This window comes from Centroberyx affinis, unplaced genomic scaffold, assembly GCF_046629955.1.
Source record: "Centroberyx affinis isolate AG114_WGS23_722 - 3 ecotype Tasmania unplaced genomic scaffold, CSIRO-AGI_Caff_v1 ptg003065l_1, whole genome shotgun sequence".
In the NCBI taxonomy this organism is placed as follows: Eukaryota; Metazoa; Chordata; class Actinopteri; order Beryciformes; family Berycidae; genus Centroberyx; species Centroberyx affinis.
In genome coordinates, this window is record NW_027281150.1 from 40,835 (window position 1) to 65,022 (window position 24,188).

The 24,188-nt window shown below is 40.6% G+C and overlaps 1 protein-coding gene across 1 annotated transcript in view; it reads right to left on the reverse strand.

Moving 5' to 3' along the window:
• Positions 1 to 24,188, reverse strand: part of spef2 (sperm flagellar 2) — a 32,856-nt gene that overhangs the window by 6,281 nt on the left and 2,387 nt on the right. The window contains exons 6-25 of the mRNA XM_071537537.1: positions 23,672 to 23,748; positions 22,997 to 23,210; positions 22,466 to 22,654; positions 20,776 to 20,963; positions 19,196 to 19,373; positions 18,405 to 18,627; positions 18,186 to 18,259; positions 16,202 to 16,305; positions 15,404 to 15,651; positions 14,623 to 14,701; positions 14,317 to 14,471; positions 13,846 to 14,040; positions 13,113 to 13,246; positions 12,566 to 12,693; positions 11,356 to 11,494; positions 11,030 to 11,167; positions 1,971 to 2,116; positions 1,058 to 1,139; positions 514 to 576; positions 282 to 427 (exon numbers count right to left, since the gene is read on the reverse strand). Of these exons, the coding sequence (XP_071393638.1) occupies positions 282 to 427; positions 514 to 576; positions 1,058 to 1,139; positions 1,971 to 2,116; positions 11,030 to 11,167; positions 11,356 to 11,494; positions 12,566 to 12,693; positions 13,113 to 13,246; positions 13,846 to 14,040; positions 14,317 to 14,471; positions 14,623 to 14,701; positions 15,404 to 15,651; positions 16,202 to 16,305; positions 18,186 to 18,259; positions 18,405 to 18,627; positions 19,196 to 19,373; positions 20,776 to 20,963; positions 22,466 to 22,654; positions 22,997 to 23,210; positions 23,672 to 23,748 (2,900 nt within the window). The remainder of the gene's footprint in view (positions 1 to 281; positions 428 to 513; positions 577 to 1,057; positions 1,140 to 1,970; positions 2,117 to 11,029; positions 11,168 to 11,355; positions 11,495 to 12,565; positions 12,694 to 13,112; positions 13,247 to 13,845; positions 14,041 to 14,316; positions 14,472 to 14,622; positions 14,702 to 15,403; positions 15,652 to 16,201; positions 16,306 to 18,185; positions 18,260 to 18,404; positions 18,628 to 19,195; positions 19,374 to 20,775; positions 20,964 to 22,465; positions 22,655 to 22,996; positions 23,211 to 23,671; positions 23,749 to 24,188) is intronic.

The window sequence follows — 24,188 nt, forward strand, 5'->3', positions numbered from 1 at the left end:
TCTTGATCTAAGCAGAACAAGACTGAGCTGACATTTCATTCTGTTTCTACTATGACTTCTTTGATTTTATACGGCAACATCGCTGGTTAAATTTTTTAAAAAGACCTTCCTGTCCACACTCCTTTACTTTTTGCTCACTTTTCTCTCTTTTTTGTATTGTGGTAGCTAGCAAATTCAGAATGATTTATTAAATGCACTTTTATATGTATTTTAAGTTTTAATTTTTCTTGTGTTCAAGTGTACTGCTCCACAGAGTGTCCCAGTTCTCTACAGAGGACCTGCCTTTCTTTTTCCCTGATGACTTCTTGTTTTTATCCTTTGTGGCACTTGCAGAGGCCCGTGAGGCCTTCTCCATCCTCTCCTTCTCTTGTTGTCTCTGGTTCTCCTCACTCACCTCCACCTCTTTCTGGTTTGCGTCTGTCGACACCTACACACATGTATAACACATGCAACTTAGAAAAAAAGACGAATACATGCATATGCCCATGTACACACTCACACACACAACGTTACCAAGTTGCTGATGGATGTGAGTGCTGCCTCGTAGATGTTGGAGATCAGTTTCTCCTCAGGTGGCTAGAGAAGAAAAAGACAAGGGTCAAAATGAGTACATACTACATATCACTATTGAGATAGGTCTTCGAGGTACATTTTCACATGCACTGAACTTCAGTTAGTGTCAAAAAAGATAACTAGGGATTATCTTAAATAGTCTTATCTTAAACAACTAGGGATGGACCTAAAAGAGTTAATTCCTATCAAAGTAAGATTTGATGATTGCAGCGAATAAAATATAGATACAATAGAACAAATATAGAGCACCGACGATAATACAACAAATAATTACACCTAAAGAACAAATTGAGGATAATAAAACAAACAAATACAGATACAGTGTCTTTGACCTCTTTGTCAAACCTGTGGTACCATCCGTTAATAAGTATAGTTTTGTAAATAGCTTTGTAAATAACAAAATAATTTACAGAACTTGAGAAAGTGAAAGAGAGGTAGAAGAAACCCTACAGGAAGAAAGGCAGACAATATGATCTGAACTGACCTTGTCAGGCTCTGCCTGCTGCTGGCCACTGGGCTTGGAGACAGCTTCTGAAGAGAGAGGACGTCTGGGGAGGAGGGGGATACTAGAGGAGAGACAGAGAGACTGTGAGGGAAAGACAACATCCATGTCATCTGCAGAACAGACTGTAGTACATTTGAAACATGATGTGCAACAGTGCTTCTCTCTTACACTTTAGTTTTCTTCTTGTCCTCTCCATCATCCCTCTCACCACATGCACTTCCGGTCGCTCGTTCAGTACTGGTGGGAGAGTCATTTTCCACAGTCATTATCCATGCAGACAAAACCTGTTCACATATTCAATCCGAGTAATAATTAGCTACTGTATGATAGCTCTACTACTGTAGTAGTACTATAGTAATAGTCATGTACTAATGGCAGCACAGAAGTACCCATAATCACAGTAGAGAACATCTTCAGAGGTATTATGGCTTTTATGCAAGTTACCAACACATGAGCACAGTCTGAACATTTTTCTCCACAGCAGTATACATGCCTACTTTTTGGAAAAATCAAGAAAAATTGCGAACCAGTTCCCTGCTTAGCACATGTATTGGCATAGCAACCAATACAGCACAGTTAGCTGCTGTGCTGTACTGAAATTATCACCTCTGTTAGAATGCATGTTTGCGCTATCAAACTGCTTGGCTGAAACCACACGCTGTAGAAAGTAGACTTTCTGTATCTGGTGATAGGAAAACATTTTTTTAATGCTTTGTAGTTTTTACAAATTGCTTGTGAGTAAGAGACATTATTGGAAAGTGCCCTTTTGCGGGACATAAGTGGACATGAATGTACACAGAACCTAATCTTCTCCTATAAAAATACTGAATGGTTGAGTTCAGTTTAGTATGGCAGTGGTACTGTGATGAGCTATCATTAGTGTGTTTCTTGCCTCTCCTCCTGATCCTCCATGTCTGTGATGTCCAGTAGGGGGATACAGATGAAGTCTGAGGGCAGCTCAGGCAGCACCTGTCTGTACATGCCCAGATAATAGTCCCTGAGGATACACAGTGTGTCCTGGAAACGGTCCACCTCCACCTACACAACAAAGACAGTCCAAGAGGATGATTTATGTTTAACATCAAGTTTATAGATAAAATATAAAAATATTCACTTCTTCCTACTCCTTTTCGGACATTAAATATTTATTTATGTTGTTTATTGAGAGTTTGCTGTATATGTTTGCTGTTAATTTTATTGGTTATTTTTGTTTTGTTTTTCTCACTTATATTTTTTACTTTTTTAACATGTTTGAAATAAAAATCTAATCTAATATAATCTACTTAGAGGTACCTGTACAACACAAACACAAAGAGGATGTGAAGACAGAATGGTTAAACAGACACAGAAGTGATGGAACAGGTAAAACTAGAAACGTGCATTTTCTGGAGAAAATGCGTGTGATTGCTGAGAGTGCAAAGTGTGGCTTGTCAGTAAAAAACACTGGTGCAGTTTAGTGTGGGTACAGCTCACCCTTTCTGTTGGCTGTCTGTGACTGGTCTATCACTCTCCTCTTTCCCTCTTTCTTATCCTATGGCTGTATTTATGTCACATATTTATGTCTGTCTCCACTTGTTGACAGAGACACATACTGGTACTATATACGCACCAGCAGCTGTGTGTGTGTGTGTGTGTGTGCGTGTTTTTGAACATGACTGTGGATTGTCTGTTCAAACTGAAACGGCTGAAGCAAAGTATAATATGTGTATGTAATGTTAAAACTGTGAGAAATGTGGCAGTTTAAAACACTTCTGTGAAGGAGCTGTAATGAGTGTCAAAATGATAAGTAATAATGTTAGAAATGTACTAAAATTTCATAATAGTAACAAGTACAAAAGTAAGAAAATATGTAGGAAGGCTTATGTGTAAAAGGTGGAAGGAGTATGAAAGGTATGAAGTAGGAAGGCTATTTTGTGAAGGGTAGAGGGTAGAGGTGAAGGGTACAAGGAGTATGAAGAGTAGGTATATATTCAGTAGAAAAAAAACAAAGTAAGAAAGTGACAAGTAATAATGTTAAAAATGTACTAAAATGTAATAATACTAAGAAGTAAAAGGGTATGAAAATATGTAAAAGACATGTTGAAATGGAGAAGAGTGAATTAAGCAGAAGAGCTGCATGTGTAAAGGCAAATTTATGGTTTCTGCAGTGTGCCCGGTGTTCGCAGTGTTCACGGCAAGACCGTTCTCTCCGCAGAGCCACAGCATTTCATAGTAAAAGCGGTAGCAGTGCGGTGTTCGCGGAGAGCGCAGAATCTCCTCCGGCTCTCGACACTGTTGTTATGACAACCGCATATGTGTCACCGCAAGTGCTTCGTTTTAACCGCCATTTCATTCCGTGTTTTTGATATATATTGATCAGTCCTACTGTAATTATAGGCTAGTTTTCAGAATCGTTTAATAGTAGTTTAGCAAATAAGTTTGTTGTCTTGTTTTTGTTTTCTGCATTTCATTTCTGTATTCAAATATCTCAAATCAGACTATTTATTTGGACAAGTTACCTATTTTTTAAATCAAGAATGGATCATGAATGGATGGATGAGATGGAAGAAGAGGAGGAGTTGATGGATGAAGAGGAGGAAGACTTGTGTTTGGCGCTGTTAAAGAGAAGAGAAACGGAAGAGGAGGTGGTCAGTCAGACCGTTAAATGAGACAAGGCTGCAAGTCAGGTTAAAATCGAACCTCCTTGGTCGTCAGCTGTCAGTTTGCGCGAGTAGAATACTTCCCTAGTAACCAACTAACATAGCAACCATTAGCCAATCATAGCCTCTGAACTGACTGCGGCGTTTGTGGAGGACTCCGCAGTTTCATTTCTTGACAGGAGCGCGGAACTCGGTGCGGACCCTCCGCAAACCCCCTGCAGAGCTCCGCACTCGCCGCACAGACCCTCCGCACCGCGAACACCGGGCACACCGCAGAAACCATTAATTTGCCTTAAGAGAGCAGCAGTGCAGCAGAAACTACTGTGAAATAGAGTGGAACACTAGTGTCGAACAAATGTTAATATCTCAGAAACTATACATCGCATCGCTTATATATTGACACTGTGAGTGAGAGCAGAAGTAGCTGAAGGGTTTGATGTATAATATGTGTATGTAGTGTTAAAGTTGTGTGAACTGTCACAGTTTTAAAATGTGTGAATTTAGTAAAAAGTACAGCTTGTACAGTCTGCTAGAGTGAGTTGTGACATCACGCACTCTAGGCTGGTGCCATAGGATCCCATTATAAAGGTTGAAAAAAGTATAAAACTTACACTGCGATTTCTCAAAAAGTACAAAAGGTATCAAAAAGCTGAAGAAGAGTAATAAAGAACTAAAAGTGGTGACCCGTTTAAGGTTTGAATTGAGTGTCTAGCTTAAAGTATGAAAGGGTAGTTAGAGTTCAAAGAGGGCATGGTTTGAACAGTCCTCCCATAGACTTGCATTGTAAAAACAGGTACTAAAAAGTTGAATAGTTCAAAAAGTATAAAAGATATAAAAAAGTCGAATACATGTAATAATGTCCTCAACAAGCTGAACAGTTTAACGTTTGAATGAAGTTTCTAGCTGAAAGTATGAACGAGTAGTGCTGACTTTGAACATTCCGTCCACTGACTTCCATTATAAAAAAAAAGTGGAAAAAAGTAGAATATCTTAAAAAGTAGAATAGATATCAAAAAGTTGAATACAAGCCCGCATGTCCTAAACAAGCTGAACATTTAGAAGTTTGAATGGAGTTTCTAGCTTAAAGTATGGAGTTGATAGGTGCCAAAAAACGTACGGAAGAAAAATAATAGAGCGAGAAGATTATACCTGTGATTGCTGACTCAGCAATCACACAATAATCCAAACTCATTTTGGGCATTCAATCGGAACCAATTTCGGCATGCTTCCATTCTGACCGATTATGACATAATTGGAGCTGGACTGTGCTCTACCAATCAGAGCCTGTCTCAGCTGCACTGATGACATCACAATCAGAATTCTGGTGTTTGGTCGCAGCAGCCCAGGGGATAAAAGGCCGTGCTCGAGGTCTTGAGCTTCATACCTTACCTCGGTAAGGTATCCTCCCCTGGGCGCTGGTAAAGCTGATGCTTGGACCGCGGCAAGAGGCTCTCTTTGGGAACCTTTTTACACGGCCCTAATTTCAGACCAGTAGCTATTGGACGCTTTATGGGCGTGTTTGGAGACTTTCTCTTTATTTGTATTTTTTTTCTAGCTAATTTTGATAGTTTGGACCAGGTGGCGTGGCGGCTAGTGAACGCGGTTCGTTGAAGAGCTGGTGGTTGGTACGAAGAGGCGCAGTTCACGTCCGGCTGAAGCCAACCTGCCAGCCACTCCAAAGGTGCGGTCTGGCGGTTAGCGATGGCGGTTCGTTGAAGAGGTGGTGGTTGTTACGAACAGAGAATTGGTCTGGCACGGTCTGGCGGTTAGCGATGGCGGTTAGCGATGGCGGTTCGTTGAAGAGCTGGTGGTTGGTACAAAGAGATGCAAACCCGCCACCCAGTCCAAACTATTAAGATTAACTAGAAAAAAGTCCAAACTATCCAAACTACCCAGTCCAAACTATCAAAATGAACTAGAATTTCTAGTTAATTTTGATAGTTTGGACTGGGTGGATGGCGGCTAGCACACGCGGTTCGTTGAAGAGCTGGTGGTTGGTACAAAGAGGCGCCGTTCGCATCCCGCTGAAGCCAACCTGCCAGCCGCTCCAAAGCCAAAGGTGCGGTCTGGCGGTTAGTGATGGCGGTCCGTTGAAGAGGTGGTGGTTGGCATGAACAGACGCGGTTCGCCTCCCGCTGAAGCTAGCCTGCCAGCCAGGAGCCTGCAAAAGATGGTCTGATGGTTGCGATTGAGGTGCGGTTCGTGTCCCGCTGCACCTGCCAGCTGCTCTAAAGAAGTGGTCTGGCGGTTAGTGGTGGCACTTTGTTTAATGCTATCTTATCTTATCTAATCTTATAGAGTTCTAGGCCCTTGTCAAAGTCCACAGTAAGAGCTTTACCAGGGGCTCCAGGGAATGCAGTGGGTACCGCTGCTGCTGCTGCTGCAGCAGTACTTTTAAGCTGCGTGGTATTAGTCAGTAGTTGCAAGCAACAACACTGCTGCTGCTGCTGCTGCTGCTACTACAGCTGCTGCAGCAGTATAGGCCTAGCAGTGGTAATTCCAGTAGTTCTCATTACAGATATCTGAAATATTTTAAAGTAGCATTTTGGCTAGTCATAATGTAATGAGAGATATTGCAAATTAGCATTTAGGATATCTCTCATTACATTATGACCAACCGAAATGCTACTTCAAGATATCTCTAATTACATTATTACTAGTGAAAATGCTAATTTAAGATATCTTTTTTTACATTATGACTAGTCAAAATGCTAATTTAAGATATCTCTAATTACATTATCACTAGTCTACTTGAGGTATCAAACACAAGGCAGAGTCCAGTTTGGGATGAGGTTGGGATATGACTGGCATGCTTGGTGATTGATGACATATGTGGTTTCGATAGTGAATGTCCTGTAGTGATGCGTGGATTGCAGTTATATCCGCGGGCACCGCGGTTAATCCGCGGATCGGGTGGGTCGGGTCATAAAAATTAACATTCTGATTAATAGCGGATGGGTTGCGGGTGGGTGAAATAATACATCATTAATGAGGAAAATAGTAATTACATTCTCTAAAATTGTGGAAATACCTGTTACCATTTTCATTTTACCAAAAAAGAAGAACTTAAATAAATGTTTATATATTTAAAACCAGCCTACTTCAGTGTAATATGTTACCATATCATCATGCTTACATTATCCCACTGAGAAATAATGGTAATGTGTGGTGCGCATAAAACAAAAATCTTTTTTGAGTTCATTAAATACCTGCAGCGATCCCACCGCAGCAGAAACAATAAGTGCGTCTCCCCATTAAGAGAGACGCTGTGTAGACACTAATAATTATTTCTATTACACAAGAGAGAAACGGGACTGCAGCATAAACATGAAACTGTATTGCAAAGGCACAGTTCACCATGGAAAGAAATCACATAAACATCGCACAAAAAGTTCGGAACTTTGTGTTTGGTAGATTATTTCTCTGTTGTAACAATGCTTCTTGGCAATACATTTTATACCGTTGGAAAGCCTGTTTATTTCCCTTTTAAATGGTGCCTCATTTGTAAGGAACATGCATTTGTGGGATGAGCAGCACAGCTGAGTATGTGGGTTGCGCTCATGAAAAATTTGCCAAATCTTCTCTGCCAATGCCAAACAGCTTATTCTGCTGTTGCTATTGACTCTTGTTTGGTGTTGTTTGGTGGATTGGATGATTGAAGTCTATCAGTAACAAGGAAGAAACAAGACATATTGGCAATTTTACAATTTATTCATTTAACAAACAGTCAGGAGCCTCAGTAGCGTGTGGAAGAACCATACACAGCCACAACAGCCTGGCACCTCCTCCTCATGCTGGTCACCAGCCTGGTCACACACTGCTGTGGGATGGCATTCCACTCCTCAACCAGGATTTGTCGCAAGTCAGCCGACGTGGTTGTGTCGGTCACTCTAGCACGAACAGCACGCCCAAGCTGATCCCATAAGTGTTCAATTGGGTTGAGGTCAGGACTGTTGGCAGGCCATTCCATTCTCTCTACTCCCAAATTCTGGAGGTAGTCTCTGATAAACCCCGCTCTGTGGGGGCAAGCGTTGTCATCTTGGAGGATGGAGTTCGGTCCCAGACTGTGGAGATACGGGATCGCCACCGCTTGTGGAATCTCATCTCGATATCTCTCTGCATTGAGATCACCTCCGATGATGACAAGCCTCGTTTTTCCAGTGATGGAGATGCCGCCCCACACCATCACACTGCCTCCACCAAAAGGTGTTACTCTATCAGTGCAGCAATCAGCATAGCGTTCTCCCCGTCTTCTCCACACTTTGACCCTACGATCCAACTTCCGTAGGCAGAATCTGGACTCATCGCTGAACATAACGTTCCTCCACATGTTCAGGTTCCAGTGCAGGTGCCAATCAGGTACCTGATTGTCAGCACCTGGGGGTACCGGAAGCTCAAAACAAGAGTCAATAGCAACAGCAGAATAAGCTGTTTGGCATTGGCAGAGAAGATTTGGCAAATTTTTCATGAGCGCAACCCACATACTCAGCTGTGCTGCTCATCCCACAAATGCATGTTCCTTACAAATGAGGCACCATTTAAAAGGGAAATAAACAGGCTTTCCAACAGTATAAAATGTATTGCCAAGAAGCATTGTTACAACAGAGAAATAATCTACCAAACACAAAGTTCCGAACTTTTTGTTCGATGTTTAGAAAGCTCACACTGCTCGACATAATTTAAAAGGCACTATAGAGGTGGAGTGAAATGTCCATGCGGGTGCGGGGCGGGTGCGGGTCTACAAATCATAGAAAATAATTTGTTCGGGTGGGTGGCGGGTGGATGATTTATGCGTACATGCGGATTCGGATGGCGTCAGAGCCGATCCGCACATCACTAATGTCCTAATGTGTACTAATGTACACAAACAACCTGAATTGAACAACATTGAACAACTGATTGAAAATTAGATTAATTTTGTTTTGTATTGCCCACATTATCATGATTTAAGAATGAGACTGTTTAATAAAGTGGAGCACAAAGATGGAGACAAAATGAAAAACCAAACAAAACATGGATTCTCATGGATTATCACTTGAAGTGCCTACAAAAAGCTGCACATGAGAGTCATGGGTAGAGTCTTGCCAGAAGTTTAAAGGCCTAAATTACTATGGATACCTTACACAACGCATTGATACTGCAGACAGTTCTGTCTTGAATACTAGAAAGGTGCATTTTCTGGAGAAAATGCCTGTGATTGCTGAGCGTGCAAACTGGTGCTCTTGACAGCCCATACTAACGAATACCTAGCATATGTGGTGTGTGTAGGCACGTGTGTGTGTGGGCGTGGGCATGTCCGTGTGCGTGTGCGTGTTTCTTAACATGACTAACCGTGGATCGTCTGTTCAAATTGAAACAGCTGAACCAAAGTATAATATGTATATGTAATGTTAAAACTGTGAGAAATGTGGCAGTTTAAAACACTTCTTTGAAGGAGCTGTAATGAGTGTCCAAGTGATAAGTAATAATGTTAGAAATGTACTAAAATGTAACAATAGTGAGAAAAAAAGGGTAAGCAAGTGTGTGTGTGTGTGTGTGTGTGTGTATCCAACAACGTGAGTGAGAGAAAAGCTGGAAGGTACTAGTAGTATGAAGAGTAGGAAGGCTGTGACAAGTAATAATGTTAGAAATGTACTAAAATGTCATAATACTAACAAGTAAAAAGGTATGAAAATATGTAAAAAACATGTTGAAATGAAGAAGAGTGAAATAAGCACAAGAGCTGCATGTGTAAGAGAGCAGCAGTGCAGCAGAAATTACTGTGAAATAGAGTGGAAATGTACTAAAGTGTGCTAAAATGTAACAATACTAAGAAGTAAAAAGGTATAAAAATATGCAGTTGGTAGGAAGAGTAGGAAGGCTTATGTGAAAAGCTGGAAGGTACTAGTAGTATGAACAGTAGGAAGAGTAGGAAGGCTTATATATAAAAGATGAAAGGTACAACAAGTATGAAGTATGAAGAGTGGGTATATATTCAGTAGAAAAAACAGAAAATACGAAAGTGACAAGTAATAATGTTAGAAATGTACTAAAATGTAACAGTACTAAGTAAAAAGGCATGAAAATATGTAAAAGACATGTTGAAATGGAGAAGAGTGAATTAAGCAGAAGAGCTGCATGTGTAAGAAAGCAGCAGTGTAGCAGAAACTAGTGTGAAATAGAGTGAAAATGCACTAAAATGTAATAGTGCTAAGAAGTAAAAAGGTAACTAAGAAGTAAAAAGGTATTGTTAGTAGGAAGGCTTATGTGAAAAGCTGGAGGGTACTAGTAGTATGAAGAGTAGGAAGGCAGTGACAAGTAATAATGTTAGAAATGTACTAAAATCTAATAATACAAAAAAGTAAAAGGTATGAAAATATGTAAAAGACATGTTGAAATGGAGAAGAGTGAAATAAGCAGAAGAGCTGCATGTGTAAGAGAGCAGCAGTGCAGCAGAAACTACTGTGAAAAAGAGTGGAACACTAGTGTCAAACAAACGTTAATATCTCAAAAACTATACATCGTATTGCTTATATATTGCATTGTGATTGAGAGCAGAAGTAGCTGAAGGGTTTGATGTATAATATATGCACGTAGTGTTAAAGTTGTGTGAACTGTCACAGTTCAAAAATGTGTGAATTTAGTGAAAAGTACAGCCTGTAAAGTCTGCTAGAGTGAGTTGTGACATCATGCACTCTAGGCTGGCTTCATAGGATCCCATTATAAATGTTGAAAAAGTATAAAACTTAAACTGTGATTACTCAAAAAGTACAAAAGGTATCAAAAAGCTGAATTAAAGTGATAAAGTACTAAAAGTGGTGATCCGTTTGAATGGAGTTTCCAGCTTAAAGTATGAAAGTAGTAGTAGTTAGAGTTCAAAGAGGGCATGGTTTGAACATTCAGTCCATTGACTCCCATTGTAAAAAAAAAGTGGAAAAAAGTAGAATAGTTTAAAAAGTATAATAGATATCAAAAAGTTGAATACAAGCCGGCATGTATTAAACAAGCTGAACAGTTTAAAGTTTGAGTGGAGTTTCTAGCTTAGTATGAAGGAGTAGATAGGTGCCAAAAAACGTACAGATTAAGAAGAAAAAAAATAATAAAGAGCGAGAATATTATACCTGTGATTGCTGACTCAGCAATCACACAACAAGGAGAAAAGGAACAAAAGCACATTCAGAGAGGTGTGATCATGAAACTGTGCGAACATGAGTTTACAAAGATAGAATTAGCAGCAGACAAAATGGAAATGACCCACTGGTACTCCAATACAAGGACAACTGAAACATTTTTGCAGCCAAATGGTCAAATGGAAATTACTAGAAAAAGTTACCTGCATGAGTGTAGAGTAGTGATTGATGAGAACAGCCGTGTGATCCTCCAACCACCCGTCTCCCATGAGAGCAGCCCTCTCTTGCCCATCCTCCTCCTTACGCTTGTCGCTAATGTCCCACAGACGTTCACGCAGATCCTACGCACATAACAGAACACATCATCATCTAGTATTTTCTTTTCTAAGCTTCTTTATTTCACTCCTTATCATCTTTACTGTCTCTACTGTCTGTTTCTCGTCATTGGTACAGTTCAGTCCTGTCTTGTCTAGTCTGCAATTTTGTCTTTGTCTCTACTTTACTGTATTCTGATATAATCTATTCTTACATCCAGTCTCTGATGCAGCTCTGCCTTGGTATCGTCGTCGTCTCTCATGTCATCAGGGACGCTGTTGTAGTCCCTCTGCCATTGAGATACAAACTCCTGCTTCAAGTCTGGACGCCCCAGGTAATGCTTATACTCCTCTCTAGAGATATATTTTATAACAGTATAACAGTTTTTAGAACAGTTTTAGAAACAAAAACATTTACTTTTAATCATTATTTTTTATGAATTTATATTGATTCAGTTTCTTTTGTAAGAGATATCTGACAAAGGATTTATGATGAGAGGTTTTGGGTTACAGACTGTATCAAATAATAAGAATAATCAACACGAACTGCAGCAAAGAGACACTGACTGCAAACTGTGTTAGTGAATGATATTGTAACCAGAGGCTAATTATAGATGCAGGTCTCCATGACTCTCATGCTACAGCAGCCCCAACTTATATGACAAAACAAGAAAAGAGATTAGAGGCTGTTGATTGCAGCAAAACAAGATAGTAGTGGCTCTGTCCCATTCTGTGGAAGTATTTGGTCATTTCCCACAATCATGGACAAGCCATATTTGTGATTGACTCCTGTTGCTCCTGTTTATTGATTATTTGATTTTAAATATAATCTTATCATCTTCAACCCTATGTTATGCATCTTGGAGATAATTAAATTTGACAGACATATGCTGAAGCATGCAGGAGCAGAGTAGCTAATAAAATCATGAGTGTGTCAGGGAAAGTCTATTTGGTATCTTAAAATTAGATAAAATGAAACCTTAATGATCTCTGTGGGAAAATCGGCTTATTGCAGCAGCAAAGAATAGGATATAGATAAGAATAGAACAAATAGAGACTATTGAAGATAATACAACAAATAGTTACAACAAAAAGAACATATTCAGGATAATAAACCAAAAACAAGAGAGCATCATTGTTATGCTAATACAAAATTAATATGGGCTATGCTGAAAATTGACAGACTGACAGGTTAGCAGATGGTTATAGTTTGCAAATACTTTACTGATGTGCAAAGGTGTGTCATTGGCTGATGAGCATAGCTGTTCACATTATCAGGCATACAGATGTAAGAACATGTACGGACGTGTCCAGACATGCAATTGTGCATTTTCAGCTATTCACATTATCAAATCTGTTTTTATCTGTGCTTAGTGTAAATGGTTGGAATAAACAAATGATCAAACTCTAGGCCTGGCTGGATACCTGATGTTGAATAGGTGGTGAATGATAAGGATGTGTTCTGAGCGCAGGTTCTGCATCACAGTCTTGACGTTGCTCACATACGAATCACACACTGTGTCCCAATATGGGCACAGGTATTCTGGGATCTCCTGGATACACAGGGGGAGGAGATGAGTGTGGAAGGAGGAGGTGAAATAGAAGGGAGAGGTGGACAGAAGGGAAAGTGGGTAGGAGGAATTGGAGAGGATGAGAGGGGAGGAGGAAGTTGAAGAAATAGTACAGATGAAAAATCAGATATACTGTAAAGCAACAGATTTCAGAAAGATGTCCAAAGGAATGCATTTTTGCTTAAAAGCATAGTGGAACAACTTGTAATTCCCAGACTCTGAACTACACTAAAAAAAACAAAAGGCCTTGGAGGAGTATAGGGAGAGCAGTACATTGGCCTGTCTAATAGGCACATATCAGGTTAGAGGGCCTCCTAGTGGTAACCCCCAGTGATTGCACCTAAATCTAACTAATGCCACCCTGCTAAGCTAAACAAACATGAATACAAGTTCTATTCTACCAGAGGCAGGGGTTCATCCACATAGACCCAACTGGGTGAGCCTGGGTGAGGAGGGGCAGACTCAGATGGGCTCTTGGAGACTCTCTGAGAGTCTTCATGGGACACGGAGCTGACTGACATCTTCCTGGAATGCCCTATAGATCGACCAGAGGAAAAAACTATTGATTATATCTCTACTGCAAAATAAAATTAATCAAATTAATCAAATGACTGAATAAAATAAATAAGTGAAAAGGGCTATATTTTTATATTGGTGGCAGCAGTGGGACTTCAGTACTGAAGTGCCAAGCCACCCTAAAGAACAATTTTGCTCTTAATATTTCAGTGACCATACACAGCTCAGTCAATATTTGTGAACAAGGCTAGAAACCATAAAATCATGACTGTAAACTATAAAGTCAAAAATTGGAGCCAATTTCATTGGCAGTGAATTGAGATTGACTTGGTGGCCTCATAGTTTGTTTAAGTTTGCGTCCACATGCTTTATGTAAATTTGATACAGCTGAAGCCTTGGGTACTGTCCACAAAGTCATTATCAAGAGGACAATAAAAACAAATCTTAGCTTGTTTATGACTTTAAGAGAGGATTATTCATGTTAACAAATGTGGACTGAATTGTCCAAGGTCAGTGAATATCATGTGTGAATTCTCTCTTTCAATCTGAATTTCTTTTGTGTCAGGAAGTGATTTTAAAAGCACACTGTAAAAATGTAGTCCAGTGACCAGTGATCACCTCCTCCACCTCTAGGAGACTGTGTGTTGGACTGGGAATGTGACTTGACACTGAGGGCGGTTTCCTGGTTGAGGCTGGAATAGGACTCTGTGAGGCCTGGGGCTTGGTCTGGATGTGGAGCTGTGGCTGAAGGAGAGGTGTGTGGAGCTTTCCCACTATCCGACACTACATCGTCAACAGGAGGAGTGAAGACAGCTGATGAGACAATAGAAGAGTGGAGAAGGTGCCTGACAATCGGTACATATTTGTATATTTTGAGTAAATGTTTTGTTCTTTCCAGAGAAGGCATATTGTCTACTATATACCATATTAGCACATAATACTATATAGACAAAGTCCAAGAAACAATCAAAAATTAATTCCGAGTGAGATGGTGCAACAAACTGCCTTTCATCTACTTATCTATCTTTCTATGTTAGTAATATACAAGTATACTAGCGTTCACCTGAAACTAAAATCATAACCAGTTACCTTTCTGTTTTTGCCTCATAACCTGCTGCAGGACAGACTCCACCTTCTTGTAAAGCTCCTCCTCCTCCACGTCTGCATCAAGACGGACCAAAATGCTTTGCTTCCCACCAAACCACTTCTCTAGTTTTGGCCAGGTGTCCTGGAAACCTGTGATCCTAGAGAAGAGGAGAGGAGAGGAGAGGAGAGGAGAGGAGAGGAGAGGAGAGGAGAGGAGAGGAGAGACACCAGATATCAGACAGAGGGCTATACAGTAGCAGTCATGTATCTTTTTCAATCTGTGCCTCCCCTTATCACTCCCTTTTTTACCTGTGTTGTATCTGTGCCTTCTCCAAGATCTTGTCTCTGGGATGGAAGGCTGTGGCAGCAGCAGTAGCAACATCAGTGCCTGTACCAGTATCAGTAGCAAAAGTAGCAGCAGCAGTACCACCATTGGAGGCAGCAGTCACAGCAGAAGTGGCAGTCACAGGGCCCTGGGTTGATTTTACTGGAGATCTTTCCCCTGCTGGAGGCACCGCTGGCTCCTCCACACTCTCTGTTGTACCTACACGTACATACAAATGTGCACAAATAAATGTACAATTTTACATTCAAATGGATACACATGTATGTATTGTATGCAGGTGTCGAGGAAATCAGGACTCTGCTCCGGTTAGGAGTGTCCAAGAGTATGGCTTCTTTATTGCATGCATGTATTGTTCAGGAAACAGAGTAAGCGTTGTCTAAGTAGGCTGCACACCCTCATGGAGCAGCTGAATTTATACACTGAAACAAACTAGGGCCTGGCTACTTGGCCTTGAAACAGAGATAACTTGTAGCAGTAAAACGACCAGTACAAACTGGAACAAAGAAGGATTGTGAGGTACAAAGCATGACTTCTGACCTAAACAACTGTAACAGGTTAATGCATGCAAAGAGTAAGGGGCTTAGGCAGACAGGGAACAGGTCAGCGAGTGTTGCCCTAAAGATTCAAGGATATTGGGTCTTAAAAAATTTAAGACATGACTTTGATTCTAAAGGTAAAAGGTAAATGTTACTCTTGCACACATACACATTCATGTCACACCTCATCCCCACCCGTTTAACCTACAGGTCTGTTTGGATGCGCGGCTGAGGACACACTCATCAGAAATATCCAGCAGCAGAGCCAGGTCCAGTGCAGGGGCTGGGGGTGGGGGCTTTTTGGTCGCATTAGGTTCGACCGCCAGGTTAGTCCTGCTGCTCACAACTCCATCCCCTAGCTCTGCCGACCCACCCAGGGCTTTCTCCAGCAGGCAGGCCTGGGTGATGTCCACTGGCAACCCATCCAGGATCCAACCCGAATAAGCTGGAACCTGCCTGGTAAGGAGAAAACACATATTTGCACAGCATAAGATACTGTATTTGAACATAGAGTACAGCCTACACTTTAGATTTTGCAGGACAAAAACCCCATGTGATCTCAGCTGGGAACCGGTCCAACTCAGTGGATATCCAATGAGCTGGGACATGCACAGTGGAGAGAAAATAGAATAAAACACAAAATATACTATAGATTTTACTGGACAAATAAGCCTGTGTCCACTGGGACCCTACAGTAGCTAGGGTCCAACCTGACTGTGCTGTGTCCTGTCTAGTAAAGAAACTGAGAATGTAGGCTTACACTAGAATGCAACATAGACTAAAAAGTGACATTTACTGGAACCTCATTTACGATTCACCCTTGGTCTGTTGGTCCCTCTCTAGAGAGAGATCTAGTGTGTTTTTCTGTTCAATCCACAATATATTTAATATACTTTTTTGCTTTGTCCACAAAATGTGCACAGTAAAATTGAATAAGCAATAGAAAAAATACAACACACTAAATCCAATACACAATATTATATGGGGCTACAGGCTATGCACTTACCTGATAGCCTCCACTACAATGTCCACCAGTAGCTCATCAGGGATGGCTTTGCCTTTCCTCAGCTCCTTCTCTGCAGCCGCTCCCTGCAGGGCCCGCGCAGACAGCTGGGGGTGGGGACACACGTAAGCAGTTAGGATGGGTTAGGAAGGAAAGGTTCATGTCAGGGTGAGACTACTACTAGCTAGCTACTAGCTACAGAGCAGGATAGAAATTAAGTGTTTCACTCCAAATAGTTATTCATTTGGGGAACAATAAATGTCACTTGATGTTTGTTACTCAGTATTTCAAAACTGAAGATGATTACATTCTCTCAAATGTCACTATTGTGTGAGCAATGGTATTAAGATAATGATTTAAACAATATTCCACTGTGAATTTTATTTTCCAGCTAGTACTCATTTTATAAGATTCGGTGTGCAGTTCTTGTTTTGGTCACAGAACACCTTGTATGTTCTACCTTTTGTGGTTGGATACATGTTTAAACTAAAGACAAAATCATCTATAATAACAAACATTTGAATTTATGATGTACAAGAACCACTAACCTTTCTGTTTCTACTTTCCTCCTGATTGTCCAGACCTGGAAAACAACAAAGTCTTTCAAACACAATACACAATACAACAGTGCATTTTTCACCACAGGCAAATAAATACACTGTAATGTCTCTGAAAAACAAAGAGCAGAGAGTGAAAATATTTGAAATTCACAGGCTGGTGTTCTTAGAATTGGATTATGTTTATAGAACTGAACAGAACAGAACAGAACAGAATAGAATAGAATAGAATAGAATAGAATAGAATAGAATAGAATAGAAAAGAATAGAAAAGAATAGAATAGAATAGAATAGAATAGAATAGAATAGAATGATTCTGTCTGTAGTAACCCACCAGATTTCAGCGATGTGGAGGATTTGTCCTGTTTCTCAGTGTCTTTCTCTTGCTGCTGCTCTGTGTTCTCATTGGCAGGTAACTCACTGCTGTCTGCGTCCTGTAGACGTTGGAAAAAAGGGGGTATTTTAAAGTGAGTATAGGGAGAAACCAAGTGTTTATTACTTTAATTACTTAAAATTACTTTAAATTAATATATGACTATTTAGTCCTGAGTGGCTTATGTAGTTAAATGTTTTGTATATGTTTTTAGCTTTTGTATCTGTGCCATTTTACCTTTCATGCACTTGACAAACAACATTTACTTCATGTTAAGGACCTTGACTTTGATATTTATATGCTGAATCAGGGCACCTGCAAGTCTCAGTTAAATTTAATAAAGTTAAATGTAATACTTTTAAAGACCATCTTAATGACAGAATTAAATATAAGACCAATGTCACAACTGAAATAAATATGGAGATTAAAAAAAAGACTTCAGAATACAGGTAAGAATTCAGGTCTGCGTGGTTGGACTGATTTCCTTCTGGAAAAATGGCACACCAAGAAACTGCAACAACTTTAAGATATCTATAAACATAATGATACATTGTTGCTCAAGCATTCACACTACAATGATATCTGTGATGAAAATCCTCAGCAAACAAAGCCATCACTGCAGTGAGCTACCGAATTATCCCGCCCCCAAGAGCTTTAATTTGATTCATTGAAAATGTTTATCGCTGCCTCTGCGTCCAAAAAAATGGCTCTGAAATTGAATCAAAATTATAGTTACTGTTTTGAATGTTTTTATAGTTATTGTTGTGGTAATGCAGACATTCTATTTACTTAGAACAATTTAAATCTTTTTATAGTAATAGTTATTGTCGTATATGTGAATGGGCCTTTAAAATGTTTAGCTGTAAGGCCATGAGTTTAGATAATATAACTCAGACTTTATTAGGACCTGCAGGCACCCTGTGAATTTGACAATGATTCAGAGTCACAAGTGAGACTAACTTCCTTACCAGCCTGAAAACTCCTCTAAAAGCAAAATTACTGGACTGGATTAGACTGGACACTACAGAATTAGACTGCTGTGCCAAATCTGACTAACCTCCTCTCCATTCTGGTAAGCAACCAACGCCTCCTGGATCAGTGTGTCAGCCGACAAGACATGGATACCATAGGCTGGAGAGGAGAACAGGACACACACACTCACACAAATGAAGTTATATGACATTACAATTTTACGCAATTTTTCACATGCCCTTTCAGTAAAGACATGATTGAGTGGAGTGATATTGTGTTAGTGTGTATGTCACATGCTGTGTACCCTCAGCGATCTTGGCCAGGCAGGTGGTCTTGCCAGAGTAGAGCTTGCCCAGGACACAGGCCTTCAGGGTGAAGTGAGGGAAGGAAGGAGGCAGGGCGCCCAGGGTGGGTGGATGGACAATGTTCCTCAACCGCAGGACAACGTGTCCAAGAATCCTGTTGTTGGCCGGGGGAGGCTTGGTCTCCCCTGCTTCCTCTGGCCACGCCCACTCACCTACCATGTTCTGACACACATAACAAACGACTAAGATGAAGAAGATCTTCAGTCTGGAGAGACAGTTCAGGGCTTGCAATGTTTTCTATCCATATACATTTTATTTGGTTGACAGGAAGGGTAGAACAGGGGGGAGAGGAGTACACAAGGCAGGGGAAGGTTGGTAAAGAGGGAGAAGAATGGAGGAGAGACATAACATTCCCATAACAGATGGGTTAGAGGACAAATAATGGTGAGATCTATCATTCTTTCATGGATGTTGATGCCCTTGTAGGGACTGAACAAGTCAAGCATGAGAATAAGTCAAACTTCATGTCTCAAATCTCAAATGTAGCCCTTCCCTTTACTTACTGTACTTCCTCTCTACTTCCCTTCCCTCTACTTACTTCCCTGAATTTGCATTTGGTTTGTTGAGGTTTGAAAACGTGAGTGTGGCAAACTAGCAATTCAGGAGGCCGGGTCCAGACAATAGCTTGCCTGTCCAAGTTTAGAATCCTTAACGTGTTCAACACACGCACAAGCCACTTGCGCGCGCGCACACACACACACACACACAGCAGATTTCATCTCAAACTCACAGTGTATGCATCATAGTCTTGATTGTTGAGAGTCTCCTGCTTCTCAAGCTCTACAGGGTCTAGCGGGGTGGAGGACTCAAACCCCAGCTGCTGTCTTTCCTTAGTCACCGGCTCATACAGAGGAAGACCACTGATCAGCAACTCCTTCCACTCCCTCATCAGCTTCTCTGGAATCAGACTGGAGATGGCATGGGACAACAATGGGACAGGGGGCAAAGCTACATTTAATAACTTTATTTGAATTGTAATTATAATCAGACCTGGACAACAACAGCTTTGAATATGGTTTCACATATTTGAACTATTTGAAGTGGCCTTGATTTACCTCAACAGACACTGAAATGGACTCTAAATTGGACACATCACTTGTAAGTTTATGTATAAGAGTTTAAAATAAATTCAGTTACTATTTTGCTGTGGTCTGATAATGATTCAAATTCATGTTATTTTAATGAATTATTAATCAATATATATACTGTATATAAAAATGTATCCTACTATTATGTATTGTATATTACACGAGGAGAACAGCTGAAAAGTGTTTAGTGGATACATACATAAGTCCTAGGCTACCAGGATACATCTTTATCCTCAAATGGTACAATGAGAATATTGTGCCTGGTTCTGGGAACTCCACTTCAAAATTGCATGGTTCATTAGAATGGTGAGTGCCATGTAACTGAGCCAGTAAGAAACAAAACTCTGAAATTCTCTATACTGCTGTGCACATGGTGCACAGTAGTAATCTACAAACATCCAAGTTGAGTGTGTATCTGTGGTAATGATGTATTGGGTCATGAGAAGAAGCAGACAGAATGTTGAATTCTCCTAATTTTATTTGACCTCTGGTCAGGAGTACATAGAATGTTTTCAGTATTGATCATTCATTGGTTCATTGGTCATTGTTCACTCCTTTTCTTCTCTCCTCTGCCATAGCAGTGCACTGTAACGCTTCATCTGTTATATCGCGAACAATTCAGTTTTTGTCAATACTGTCCCAAGATGCTATTTAAATGGGTACTCTTTTACGAAAGAAAGAAAGAAAGAAAGAAAGAAAGAAAGAAAGAAAGAAAGAAAGACCTACATATTTCTGACCTTGGTCTTATGGCATTCAAGTTACCCACTCTGTTTCTAAGCCTCTTGTAAATGGAAAAAAAATGTTATCAAGTGCCTATTTTTATCCTGAAAATTGAAAAACTGAAAAAGAGTTGGTTTGTTTTTATGTTGGTCTTCTGGACTCGAGTGAGATCTTTGTTCAAGTACAAATATACAATACACACAGCAATAACATAACAGTGATTGTAAGTGCTTTCATTCCCTCAACCCCATCCCTCTAAGCGGCCACAGTTGTAGTTGAAATTACGGATTATGCCTTTACAAGTACATTCAACACTTGAAATCAAACTTTTGATTGATTGTTTTTTACTCCTTGTTAATGATGGTTAAGAGACACAATTGATGGAACATATTTTTGAATTGCCGCATATTTATTACTTGATTGGCCAACAGATAAGTTTGGAAGTCTTAAGGTCAGATATACATGGTGCTATTGCTTCACTCAATGCTAGTGTGTGACATACTTTCCAGTGAGCAGGCGGTATTCTCCAACCTTGGTGGCCAGGTCCACTAACTGCTCCAAAACCTCCCGGCAGATCTTCAAGTGCTTCCTGTGTCTGTTCTGAGCACGCTGAGCAGCGATCTTGTTATACAGTTCAAGCTCCTTCCTGATCTCTTCTGCGTGGTCCAGCTTAGCCTGTCGAGCCAAAGCCTATACCAGGCCTCGGCCATAGAATTGGAATGAGTGTAACTGGCATCATCTAAAACATCTACCTAATCAGTACTGTTTTAAGTATTAAGGAAAGATGTTTACAGTCCAAGTGCAAAACACATAATCAGGTGCAGTCATGCACAGAAAACCAAACTAACAAAAAGATCTGTCTTTGTTGTACATAGTTTACTGATATTGGAGCTATAGATAAGAATGTCTTGTAAAGATGTCAGAGGTACACTGAGGTGGGGACACTGACGAAGGCTCCCTGTGAGCTGAAACACGTTGGTAGTTTTTATCTTGGCATAGCCATGCCACAATAAAGTCTTTTTTAACTTATTCACCACTCCAGTGAGCCTCAGATGTCTTTACAAGGTTGTCTTCTGTACACCCACAAGATCAGTAAGCTACTTACTACAAAGACAGAACTCCTCGTTTTGGTTGGTTTGCTGTTTTAAGTATGGCAGTCAGTGATCTTTTCTGTTATCGCTGTTATACTTTTTGAGTTCTCCCTCTCTGCAAACCAATTTTGAGTCTTAGAAAGTCATGACATATGACCCACGAATTGACTCTGACACAGGTACACCAGATAGTCGAATGCTGGACTGTTTCTGAATGCCAGTTATTCTCATTCTGATTCTATGGCTACAGCAGGGGTAACAGGATTTAAGGCAGATTAATAGCGAGCTAGATTGAGAGGAAGAGATTCAACATTGCTAGTGATACAACCGCTGTAATGTTAATACCTAAGGATTCAATTTCCTGGTTTGCAACTAACCACAACGTAAAGACAGAATTAGTAATACCACATCAAAGCTATCATAGTTAGTAATACTCTTTTCTCTTTAAAACATCTAAAAGATGTTCTGAGATTTTAGAGTGCAGCGCAAGTAACCACATATGTGAGACAAATCAATTGCTCAACAATCTGCTCTGGAACTGTGTGATAATGAGGTTAATAACAATGCTACTGCACCATGACCACACCGCAGGCTGTACTACAACACATATTGAACACTGTAACCGTGCCAGACCAGCCATCCTTTGCGAGGCATTCATCCATGTACAGTATCTCATACTGTCTCTCCCTGTGACATCTTACAAACTAAATCATTAAATCAATCATCTACAGGTGTGATCACTGGAAAGATGCAACAGATAAACAGACTGTAATTTATGTCCTGATCCATTCTGTCTTATCTCACCACTTCCCTTTCTCCTTCTGAAGTCCCTCACTCTCTCTGTCTCCCTCTGTGATACCAAATACTCTATTGCTAATATACAAACTACCAGAGATTAAGTTAATTCTTATAGTCAGAATTAATACACATACACTGTTTCCTACTTCCTCCTGTCCAATCTCACAGCTTCCCTGTCAAACTTCCTGGAAGTCCATCCCTCCATCCCTCTTCCTATGGCACCACACATCCTATCACTGATACAGACTAATGCAGAGTGACTACAGAGAGGATTGGATTTCCTCCTGGCTCATCCTATCTCACCGCCTCCCTCTCCAGAGCTTCCTGGAAGTCCCTCTCTCTCCGCTGCTGGTACTGACGCTCTCGGAGCAGGCGGTTGTCCCGGATCACATCCTTCTCCATGCGCATCTGGAGGAGCTGCACCGCCAGCCGACGTTCGTGCTGGGTCTGACGCGTCAGCCGCTCCACCAGCTGCTTCTCGCGCTGCGCCTCCTGCGCAGAGGGAGAGAGTTGATTGATCAATTGATTGATTTGGGGTTGAAACGACAGATGTCAAATAGTAGATCATGTGAGGTCAAAGACAACATGTGTAAGATTTATTTAAATGCTGAAGATGAGGGTACAAAAAAAAACATAACAAAACCGTGCACATGTAGTGATGTCATATGATGAAGTTTAGGATTGGCTGAGCAGATTTAAGGCAAGCACCGCCCTTGTTGATCGTTGGACGGCTCTAACTCGGCAAAATCAGGACGTGCAAGATCGCACAGGAGTAGAATAAAGAAGGTGGAGAACAAAGGCATAGGTATACAGGACGTAAAGTGTATGTTTCACCTCCTGAGCTTCATGGGCCTTCAGCTGCTCCACCAGGAATTTGCGTCTGCGTTTCTCTCTCTGCTGGCGCGCCACGGCGTCCTCCTCCAGCCTCTGTCGGATCCTCTGGATGTACTCGCTGTTGGATTGCAGCATCACCTTAGGCCCCCCTCCAGGAGCCTCACGGCCCTGGCTGCTGACGCCGAGGGGAAAATCTGCAGGGAGGGACTGACCACTGCAATGGAAAACAGACTTTGGTTCAAATCATGCATGAATTCATTGTCCTAGTTTAATATTAGATCCATCAGTGAGTCACTGGAAGTTCAGCTTTGAGAGTAAAAAGAGGAGAAAAATCTGAATCATTTCATGTATAGCTTTGTGTCTGGACTGTCAGGTCAAAGTTGTCTAAGGGGACTTGTGGTTTGTTTGGTTATTGATATGCAGAGTTCTATTACAAAAAGCTATATTGCTGGAAATAATGAATCATTCAATATCTATAAAATAACAAAAGCCATAGTTTACTTACAATCCTGTAAAAAGCACTACATTTTGTTTACATTTTGTGCTATCAGTATCCTTTTTTTCAAATGGTGAATATCTATCTTTGGAACAACACTCTTCATATTAATACAAACAACAAACCAAAAACATTTACATGCACTAGATAAATACAATATTCATTTTGCATTCTCTCACCTTGAGGAGGAAGCAAAACCAGAAGTAACCAATTTCCTCCTGTTCTTCTCAAACTGGGCTATTTCAGCCTGGACCGTCTGCATGGACAGCAGGATGGAGAGACATTATTGTAATACCAAAAAGCCAAAACAAACCCACTCCTTCAACTTGGCAGTTTGGATTTGGGCACATGTGTAACAAATGTGTCATGTGTGAAGAAATTTCCTTTATTGTTGTCCAATGTTGTCCAATTGGTGACGCAATACCCAAGAGTTTGTATTCTAATCAGAAGTGTGTTGGCCCAAAATCCCAGAAAATCTAGAAAACCCCTAGGAAAACCTTGGTAAACCTTGGACACAATAATGAAGATTAAAAAAACAATTTCTTCAGCATTCTTTCCCCCTTTTCTTGCTCTATACATTTCCATGAAACTTTCAAGCAATACAAGCCATGGGGTGAGAGAAGAGAGAAGAGAATCATCTGGGAAAGAAGAGGCTGGCCTATACACTTAATAACAATACACAAGGGTCGTACGCAT